The following is a 10792-nucleotide window of genomic DNA, read 5'->3' as shown; positions in this document are numbered from 1 at the left end:
TCACCATCATTAACATGTTGGAAGTATAAACCTTCATACCTTAAAAAAGCATCACTCAAATCAAGAAATATTTTACCAATCAATTATTTATTTTATGCAGAACCAGTGCTGAAAGTTTTCTTGAAGGGGTTAGTTGCACTTTAAGAACAAAAAAACACTTTATTTCATATCCATTTTATTGGTATTTTGTTAGTTTGTTGTCTTTTATTAACGTTTATTATGCATTGCATAAAATGCAGATAAAAAATGATATTCCTTAGGGGAAAATTACATTACAGAAGCGTTATTTCACTCTTTCCTTATATAATGTACTTACTGCGTAATGTACATACTTTTTATGAGCTTATTCGAGAAAAAAACGCCTAAAAATCTAATTTCTTTTAGAAAAAGTTTATTTTTCTAACACATTAAAAAATAGATTTTTGTAGGATTTTTGTTCCCCTTTATGAAAGTCTTTGAGAGCACTGAAAAGACAAAATATGACAAGTCAATGTGTTTATTTGTCTTTTTGTCAAACATATCCACGTATCATTGTAGAATGATACACTAGCCGTCTTTACGCTAGTCTGCAAAAAACTATTGTCTTATGAATCGTAATAGTATTTTCTGAACACTTCCGGTGGCGCAATTTTTTCTCCAAAAACTCGAACGTAGGCATCCATTTAATGCATAATTTATCGAGAGCGAGCTTGGGGATACCCCATTTTTCTTTTCATATTTGGAATCAGCATTTAATTTTAGGTTAAGAAAGTTTTAATTTTCTGTTTATTTTTTTCAAAGTAGTCAGCCACTTTAAAAAGTGATATACATTACCTTGATCAAGGCTAGCTATTTGTTAGATTTTGTTTGTTGTAATGAAAAAGGCAATTATGAGGAGTTACTTAGTACACACTGCGCATGTCAGTTCTCGTCCGTCAACATACGGAAGACAAGGTAGAGAACCACACCTTCCTTCCACGGGATACAACAGGGCCTGGTCAATATCAGCTTTTGACCCAGGAACAGCCTCTGCATCCTCATCAACACATATGAATTCTGATTTTGCATATCCATAATAATCAGTCATCAGATATCCATGGTACTCCCGTGTCCATCCCACGGGACACTCGTAAGTTGCGGGGATCATCATCTTGGCACTTCGTGTTGCAATGTAACACGCAACACATGGAGCGTCGTTCTCGTTAAGGCCTGAAGTAGTTAATGGATTAAAGTCGCCAAGCTCATATTCGGTACCGTATAAGTATCCAGCGTTCTGGTGGCCATCTTTGTACCTTCCATATTTGGGGGTCTCAGGGAGACAAAGGAAATTGGCACCTCCACCTTTATGAGTATAGTGCGAACCTCCAATACGACCTGGAAAGTTTTTATAAACATATAAGAGAAAGCAAACGCTTTAAAAAAAAATTATTTTCATACCTTTGTAAAGAAGAGTAGCATTGTAAGGGCAGCTGGTTCTTCCCCATCGTACGTACTGTACTCCACCACTCTTGGATCCTGGTGGACCTCTCACACCTTGATGTCCTGTCTCTCCTTTAGAACCTGGTAGACCTAGAAGGAAAAATTCACAAACAATTCATTATATTTTAAAATCGCTAACAGATATAAATTTTGAGAATAATAGATTGTTTTTTCTTTGACCTTTCTTCTAGATTTTACTAAATGTCCATTTTCCATGCATATATCATACCCATTGGTCCGGTTGCGCCATCTCTACCATCACGACCGTCACGACCATCTCTACCTGTTTGAGAAGTAGTGCCATAAACCGTTTAGTGCCGTTTTATCTATGTAACTGGGCTTGAACAATAGGATTTTCGTCCTTAGACGCTTTACTTTATTGGATTTCATTATTAAACGAGGCATTATCTAAAGTGCTACATTTGTTTGCGGACTCTTTAGATAAACTTGTTTTAATCAATGGCGGATACAGGTTCGTGGGGCACCTCCTGGGCAATGATAATGTAGCAGCGACGCAACAATTCCTATCACATGTACACAACTCTTCTCCAGGTATTAACCGCAACTTTTGATAGATAATCAACTCTCTTTTTTATTAAAAATAACCTTTTACTTTTAATTATTATATGTATTTCACTGGTTATTAAATATGTTTAATAATCCGCTACTGAAAGATTCCAAAATTCTTACCTCGTATTATTGATGCTCGTTTTGATTCAAGATGGATGATTCTGAAAAAATAGTTCGTTGTTTAATATATTTTATATTTGTAACAACTCTGATATTAATTTGGCTTTCTAATTTGTTTGAAGCGTTTGTTTTAGGCGTCGTACTTTTAAACATTTCACTTCTGTTTTTACTCATGTAGTTAAAACTGCAAACATCAGGCGCGCGCATTTCTCTTTTCTTCATTATTGAGCACAACCTATATTTTTAATAATTATTAACATATAAAGCAAATATAAATATTATGATAGCCTGAGCATTTATTAAATAAAGACTAGCCCTAAGATAATCACCAAATCATTAATTTAACGTTTGTTTCTTCTTAAAAAATACCGGCGGGACCGCAGGCAAAACCTTTTGACTAATTGCCCAAAACTAAATAATATAAAAAACTATGGTATGTCATATGTTAAAAAAAATTTCCGTAGATGAAATATGTACCTTTTTTCGAGATTCATCAACATGTTTACCACATCAGACAGTGTTGTTGGCGTATTCGTTGGATTGACCACCTTTTTCTTCGCATTTTGTTGTTGTACATCAGTTGTTCTCACAGAACGAAACATAAATAGACTTACTGTTACAAGCAGTACAACACTCCACCTGATTATTATCCAAATAATTTCAAATGGAATACTTGAAAGTAGATTCTCTGTTTCGTATTTGTAACCCGCAGAGGAGTCAACGCATTAAATGCCCAAGGGCTAAAGCTTCTTTTGACTTCGCCTGTTTGTGGAACGTGCAGTTGACCAGACTGAGAACGAATTGCACTGAAAAGTTATATTTGTTCGCAACACCTTTTGTGATGCAGTAGGGATCATATGTTGATTGATATGAGGACCCCTGTCAAAATAATATCTTCGTACCTTCATTCTCAACTCCATTTGTTCCATGCTGATAAACTGTTTCTGGTTCTAAACTCAGTCTTTCTATCAATAATAACTCATTATAACTGTTTATCCATGGTTCACCAGTCCATTAAATTAAGTGATATATATGGCTGCAAGTTGTAAAACTATTAAATCAAAGAATCTTGGAAAGTCTAGACCTCTAGAAAACCTCCAGACCTGCATTTGTTCCATGCTGATAAGCTGTTTCTGGTTCTAAACAAAGACTTTTTATCAAGAATAAATCATTAGCTGTTTATCTACGGGTCACTGTAGTCCATTAAATTAAGTCATATGATTACCAGTTGTAATAATATTATATCAAACAAACTTGGAAAGTCTAGACCTCTTTAGCAAACATGGTTAAGTTACAAATTCTTAAAGCATTTATAGTCCAAATTACATGCACCTTAAAGTAAGAAATATAAACAAGCAAGGCAACTCATCTTATTTTCTTATTAAGTTTTTGTATTCAATATAATTTCTATTCATATGTAGTATAGTTAATCGACATGATAATTAGCTTCTCTTTTTACTAGCAGTTCTATTCAACTAAGAAATACTAAAGGTGGCTGACTACTTTTGAACGTTCGATTTGAGCCCACGATGTGCGCGCGCTCAAAAACCGCTGAATAAATTTCAAGGTTTTATTGAAGAACCATACACGCTTTGAACTTCAAGAGGGAAAAAAACCCTCAAATTTTTTACGGAACTCTTTAGATACTTTTTTTGTTATTTTCCGGAATAACAGGTAATATCCCATTATTAAGTTTAATACGATTATGTTTATTAGAACAATGTAAAAAATCGTTGTTTGCTTTATGTTCAATTTTTACGATAACTTGCGGCACACCGTACAGCCTGAACAAAAACGTTTTTTCATTGTCTACAATAGTTTATTAAAAAACATTTTATCAGCATTTTATAAATATAGTAAGAGTTACGTGTTGAGAAAGTTACTAATGTTTCTTCCTTAGTTTCGATTTTATGATTTTTTTGTACAGAGCTTAAACGCATGTAATTCCGGAGTGATTATCTCAAAAACAAGCTTTGGACACCCCAATTTTCTTTGCATTTTTGATATCAGCATTAAATTTCAGGTTAAAGAAGTTTCAATTTTCAATTTTCTGTTTATTATTTACCAAAGTAGTCAGCACCTTAAACCAAACCAACCATAAAAAGGTTCACTTGGTACACGTTCACATTGCGCATGTCAGTTCTCGTCCGTTAACATATGGATGACAGGGTAGAGAACCACACACACCTCCCACGGGATACAACAGGGCACCATTGAGGTCCTCATGAGTTCCTGGTACAGCCTCTGCGTCATTGTCAACACAGATATAGTGGGTAGGATGTGCATGATTATAAAGGTCGGACATCAGATATCCATGGTACTCTCTTCTCCATTCCGCCGGACACTCGTAAGTCGCAGGGATCATTATCTTGGTACTTTTTGCTTTAACAAAGCACACAGCACACGGGGCTTCATGATCATGAAGATTACTTGTGTTAAACGGGTTGAATGTGTTCACTTCCTACTCTGTACCGTACATGTATCCAGCGTTCTGGTGGCCATCTTTGTACCTTCCATATTTGGGGGTCTCAGGAAGACACACGTAATTAGCACCTCCACCTGAATGACTATAGTGTTCTCCTCCAATACGTCCTAGAAATTAGGGAAATTGGAATTGTTACTCTTTTTACTTGATAGTGTAACCAATTTAGTTTAGTCTTCACTTTACCTTTGTAAAGAAGAGTAGCATTGTAAGGGCAGATGGTTCTTCCCCATCGAACGTACTGTACTCCACCACTCTTGGGTCCTGGTGGACCTCGCACCCCTTGACGTCGAGGCTCTCCTGTCAAGCCTGGTGGACCTACTCAAGTAAAAAAATAATTTGAGAAAATCCCTTATTTACAAATTTTCAAATACTTAACTATTTGTTACTTACCTGGTAAACCATCTCGCCCATCGCGTCCATCTTTACCTAAAGAAAAAAAAATAATGAAATAATTCGCTCAGTTTTTATCGAAAGAAAGTTGCATGTTCTAGCATTTCTGATATTATTGAATGTGCTTTTGATGTACACATTTTGAAGGTATTTTAGTTAATTGAACCTTAAATACGTACCAGGTTTTCCTGGTGGGCCATCGCGATCATCTCTACCTATAGAGCACAAAACCACTATTCATTATCACAAACATGGAGTATAAATTCAAGTCTATCCTTTCAACTTACCTCGAAGCAGCAAAGAACGTTGTGATTCAATCTGAATTATTCTGAAATGCAATGAAGTGATACAACTAGCCCTGATTTTGTTAAACCTTGTAAAAAATGCGATAGAGAATTTCCGAAGCTAAAGATAAAACCACATTTTGAATATAAAAAATACTGAAAGCACTGTATACATGCTATTAATGTGCTATATCCTGTATATTATCCTGGTTAATGGTTAAGGATAAGCTTAAAATGATAAGAAATATCAGTTGCAGCAACCATTTGATATTTTTTTACAGAATTTCAAATTATCTGTTTTGAATGCGATACCTTTTTTCGAGATTCCTCAACATGTTAACCACATCAGACAGTGTAGTTGGTGTTTTCGTTGGATTAACAACCTTTTTTCTCGCACTCTGTTGGTGCGCCTCAGTTGTTTGTACGAGACAAAAGACAACAAAACCCACTGCTAAAATCACTACAGCTTTGAACCACATTCTGCTGCCAGACGATAGAAAAAATGCGGTCCAAAGACTTTGAAGAAGAAAACATGTCAATACAATCCTCTTTTTTCAAGGAGTAAGCTATCAGACAAATAGAGTCGAAGAGTCTGTGACAGTTGCCTTGTAAATATTCAATGATAAAGAAGTGGCGTTTGTTATCTTAATTACTATTTGGTGTCTGCTATTGTAAATGTTTGATTGAGAAAGGGAAAATACAGGAAGCACTGACGAAAAAACTTATGCAATGAAAGTAAGCCATGCTGTTATATATTTCATGTAAAAGAAGGTTCTGTGTTGAGAAACTCAAACATATTTATTTCATAATGTTACCAGGTCTGTAATAAAGGATCACGGTGTCATCACTTATTGTAGCATTTTTAAAATTCCAGTGCTCAAAAACAAAACATAATTTGTAGAGCTTCTCATTTGTTAATTAACGCTTAGTTGTTTGATTTGTTAGGTAACGTAAAAATAGCATTCGTGTGCTTCCGGTATTCATATCCAGTTTGTTCATCCTTGCTTTTTGGGAGAGGGGGAGGGGGGGGGGGGAGGGGTGGGGTGATCCCTAAATTGGGACACGACTTCGGCTCAAATGGCATGAAATGGAGGTTCCCTCCTATCACTAAGATTCCTCACCAACCTATCTTTGTCACATTTTCCTTACTATTCTCATGAGGGAATTAATAAAAGAAATAAAAAATCCACGATGCATACTGATAGCAATAGATAATGACGGAATTATCCTACCTCTCATTAGGAACGTTGAATATCCGAGGTTAAAAAATTATTAGTTCTAAGATCACACACTAACCTTTCTAACTAAAGTTGTTTTTCAGCAGATGGATGACAAAAGTACTCCACCTTATCATAATTCGTCAATGAATAGGTGCAGCGGAGTTTGGCTTCCTGGTAAAGTGTTGGACAACCTCATCATTAAGAAATGTTTAATCCAAACATTTACATGTTTAACGACCTAAAGACACCTTGTTCTACTCCAGACGACAAAGACATTCCCAACACAATCTTTAAGCCCATCAACCAAAATAGCAGTAAGTCTTTTGTTATTACATTTTCTTGTAAATCAAAGCAACTTATATCTTGATCATCTCAAATATTCGATAACGAATGTTTTAGTTCAGAGACCTACTCTGATTTTCTACAGTACATACGGTAAAATCCCGCGAGTAAGAACCTACATTTTTAGAGTTAGCCTAAACAGGTTCTTGTTTAAATGGCAGTTAACACAATTGTAACAAGTTCTTAATTTCCAGGCTCTTACTCGCGGGTATTTACTGTATGAGCTAAATATTAAACCAATGAAATCAATATATATCCCTTTTACCCGAAAGGAATCAGTTCTGGGGAAAAAACAGTGGTTGTTTTTGTACATAATAAAAAGACGCCCTATTGTTATGTCTCCCAGAACAATTCCTCTAGGAAATCAATACAAGGGGTCTATATCAAAAGTGTATGTAAAGAGAATTATCAAAGTAATCAGGATAAATCATTTTGATATGATTCTTTACGACTAAGTTACATCGTTAGCTTTCATTTATATCTGGTTAATCGATATGATCGATTAGTTTATCTAGATTAAGAATTATTGATGCTATTATTAGATATTATTCATGTGAGAAATACTTCAATCAAATCATGTATAATACGGTTTACCTAGTACACACTGCGCATGTCAGTTCTCGTCCTTCAACATATGGAAGACATGGTAGAGAACCACTACTTCATTCTACAGGATACAATAGGGCATCATCGAGGTCGCTATGAGTTCCTGTTACAGCCTCTCCACCCTCATCAACGCAAATGGATTCTTTGAATGATCGTGGCCATAATTTTCAGGCATCAGGTAACCATGGCAATTAGCGCATCCCTTTATGCTCAAGCACTCAAAACAAACGTAACGCAATGTTATACGTTTTAAGAAAATTTCATCCCGTGAAAAGTTACATGATTGCATTACTGTTTATGTCGAATAAAACAATGAAAAAAATCATCTTTATTTAATCTTTATATTTTCTTTTTAACAGCGCATTATTTGTCAGGATTAAAAATGATTAAACTTTATCGTTTTAAGAACAGACTTTAAGTTAATGCTCACAGTGCCGTTTTGCTAAATACATTTGAAATTCAGTCCCCCTGTAGTCATAATATATAGCTCAAGTATTAATAGTACAACATTCTTCGCGTTTTTTCGTGCAAATGAAACACAAGCATCGATAAAATCGTAACGTTATTTAGTACACACTGCGCATGTCAGTTCTCTTCCGTCAACATATGGATGACAAGGCAGAGAACCACACCTTCCTTCCACGGGATACAACACGCCACCATTGAGGTTGGCACTTGTTCCTGGTGCAGCCTCTGCGTCGTTGTCAACACAAATAAACTCGGACGCATGTGATTCGTCGTAATATGCAGTCATGAGGTATCCATGATACTCTCTTGTCCATTCCGCGGGACACTCGTTAGTCGCAGGGATCATGATCTTGGTACTTCTTCTCGTAACATAACAAACAGCACAAGGAACGTCGTGATCATGAAGATCGCTTGTAGTGAAAGGGTTATAGAAAGTAACATGGTATTCTGTACCGTACATATATCCCGCTTTTTGGACACCATCTTTATAACTTCCATATTTGGGGGTCTCAGGGAGACACACGTAATTAGCACCTCCCCCGGAATGTGAATAGTGTTCACCTCCAATTCGCCCTAGAAAGTGTTGAAAGTTACGACGTTACTCTTTCGAAAAGTTTATCACTTGATAGTGTAACAATGATTGACATTACCTTTGTAAAGAAGAGTAGCATTGTAAGGGCAGGTGGTTCTACCCCATCGTACGTACTGTACTCCACCACTCTTGGGTCCAGGTAGACCTCTAACGCCTTGGTTTCCTGGCTCTCCTTTCGAACCCTGTGGGCCTAAAGAACCAATAATGAAATCCCTTTCTTTTATATTGTAATCATTTTTATCTACATACAAACTGAAATGCTGTGTTGGCCTATACTAGTTGTTCATTATGTGTATTTTCCGTTGGATACCTATATGTTTGATGCGTTAAATTTATGAACATTTCTCCAAATTATTAGCGAGAGAAATTACTTTTACGATGTACAAATGACTTACCCATTGGTCCAGGAGCGCCATCCCTCCCATCACGACCATCTCTACCTGTCATAAATGATTTTTCCATTAGTCAAGTTTTCTACCTTATAAGTACTCGGATATTATTAACATACTGTCCATACTACCATTATAAATACTATTCAGTACCAAATAATTTTCCTTTTCGTATTTATTTTATTATTTCAATTAGTGTTACAGACTCACCTCTTAGAATTAGTGATCTCTTTGATTCTAGGTCAATGATTCTGAAACAGAGAATTGAACTTATTTTGTTTAATCTCTTTAATAACCATGAGCAGTTAATCAATTCATCGGTTTTGTTTATGCGGTTTGACGTAATACAAGCAATAGTGGTTAAAGTTGAAAACACATTCCATGAACGAACTAGAGTATCGAAAAAGTAGTAGCAATCATATTACAAGCAAAAAATTGTTGACCATTTAAGTTTTTCGTGTCTTCCTAATGACATATTTTATAGCCAAAAAATATAATAATGCATTTAAAAAATAGTGCATTTACCATCATAGCCATATACCCTATATTAGTTTCATAATGCTAGTTAGATTATGATTAGAAATGTTTATAGTCTTGAGAACGTTGCGCACCTTTTTTCGAGATTCATGAAAAGCTGAAACATGTCAGCCTGTGATAAAGAAGCGGCGGCTTTCGTTGGATCAATAACCTGTTTCCTCACATTCTGTTGCTGCACATCAGTTGTTTGGACACCATAAAACATAACAAAACTTACTGCTACAAGCAATGCAGCTTTACACAACATTCCCCTATTACAAAACAACATAGACATTTTTAACGGATAAGGCTCTCAGTGTTTCTACGAGCGAACTAACAGACAAGTAGATCAAATTTCAGTGTTAGCACCGCCTTATATAGCATTGTGAAATTCTAAATTAACATTAATATTCATTGTAAAGTAAGCATGTTGTGACTTATCAAAATCTCTTATTTATTCATTGGTAATCAGTGATGCTTATTGCCTTAAGTATTACATGCAGCTGGAAGGGTTTTATTGAGAAAGGATCAATGTATGAACTATTGAAAAAAGTACTTGTACAATGGAAATAAGTAATGTTGTAGTATAAAACATTGGAAAACAAGTCCTATCCCGGGAGACTCAAACACAGTTTGTTTCATTATGCTACTAGGTCTGTATTCAATTGTTCAACCTTTCTAACTAAGGATTGTTTTTCCACAGCTGGATGACAAAGTGCTCAACCACATCGCCCTTCGTAAATGGATATCCGACAGAGTTTGGGTTCCTGTTACAGTGCTAGGGCCCTCATCTAGAAGAATGTTTCATCCAAACACATATTTAACAGCCTGAGGACATGCTTCTGCTGCTATTTCTGCTCTATGCCCACAGGGACCCCGGCTTAGTGATGCTAAATCGGTAAAATGATCATGTTTCATTTGTTGATGACATTACATAAATAATCGTAACTCAATACACCCATTCAGTCTAGCCAATCAAGAATTAATACTGATTTTTACCCGGAAGTTTATTTCTAACCTTTTTGACGTTATGGTAGACGTTGCAATTTTTCGCTGTAACAAAAATGTGAAATTGCTTTCCCAGCGCGAGAAAAAATTGCAAGTTGTATCGGCAGCTTCCCATGCTTTCCATGCATATTTATTGCAGGCATCTAATTATTTTAATGGATCGAATAACAGTGAATTTCGAATTTGGTTTTAATGTAAAAACCCTTATGTGCAAGTTTCTTAGTGTCGTTTCTTTTCCATCGACAGTTTGGTACTGAGTGCCTAGTGTGGTGGACCATCAAATTGATGCTAACATCTGCTTCTGTTAAGATCTTGAAAGAATAGCCAAAACTACATTAATTTTG

The 10792-nt window shown here is 35.7% G+C and overlaps 3 protein-coding genes across 3 annotated transcripts; all 3 read right to left on the bottom strand.

Annotated features, from left to right (window-relative positions):
• Positions 1-480: 480 nt before the first annotated feature.
• On the bottom strand, positions 481-3149 carry LOC116304598 (uncharacterized). The gene is made up of 5 exons (XM_031714361.2): positions 2626-3149; positions 2149-2189; positions 1688-1741; positions 1417-1548; positions 481-1353 (listed from the first exon to the last, which is right to left on the bottom strand). Exons 1-5 carry the CDS (start codon positions 2748-2750, stop codon positions 878-880), a joined length of 828 nt encoding a protein of 275 aa, XP_031570221.1. The 5' UTR covers positions 2751-3149; the 3' UTR covers positions 481-877.
• Positions 3150-4161: 1012 nt separating this feature from the next.
• LOC116304596 (uncharacterized) lies at positions 4162-9765 on the bottom strand. Its single transcript, XM_089033739.1, has 6 exons — positions 9536-9765; positions 5311-5351; positions 5203-5238; positions 5024-5059; positions 4817-4948; positions 4162-4740 (listed from the first exon to the last, which is right to left on the bottom strand). The coding sequence occupies exons 1-6, from the start codon at positions 9733-9735 to the stop codon at positions 4610-4612; spliced, it is 576 nt and encodes a 191-aa protein (XP_088889865.1). The 5' UTR covers positions 9736-9765; the 3' UTR covers positions 4162-4609.
• Positions 7280-8877, bottom strand: LOC116304597 (short-chain collagen C4-like). The gene is made up of 3 exons (XM_089033622.1): positions 8846-8877; positions 8594-8787; positions 7280-8516 (listed from the first exon to the last, which is right to left on the bottom strand). Exons 1-3 carry the CDS (start codon positions 8875-8877, stop codon positions 8038-8040), a joined length of 705 nt encoding a protein of 234 aa, XP_088889748.1. The 3' UTR covers positions 7280-8037.
• Positions 9766-10792: the final 1027 nt, after the last annotated feature.

This window comes from Actinia tenebrosa, unplaced genomic scaffold (assembly GCF_029948245.1).
Source record: "Actinia tenebrosa isolate PJP-AT-01 unplaced genomic scaffold, QUT_ActTen_1.0 PGA_scaffold2__45_contigs__length_23673736, whole genome shotgun sequence".
Classification (NCBI taxonomy): Eukaryota; Metazoa; Cnidaria; class Anthozoa; order Actiniaria; family Actiniidae; genus Actinia; species Actinia tenebrosa.
This window is presented reverse-complemented; position numbering and strand designations above follow the sequence as displayed.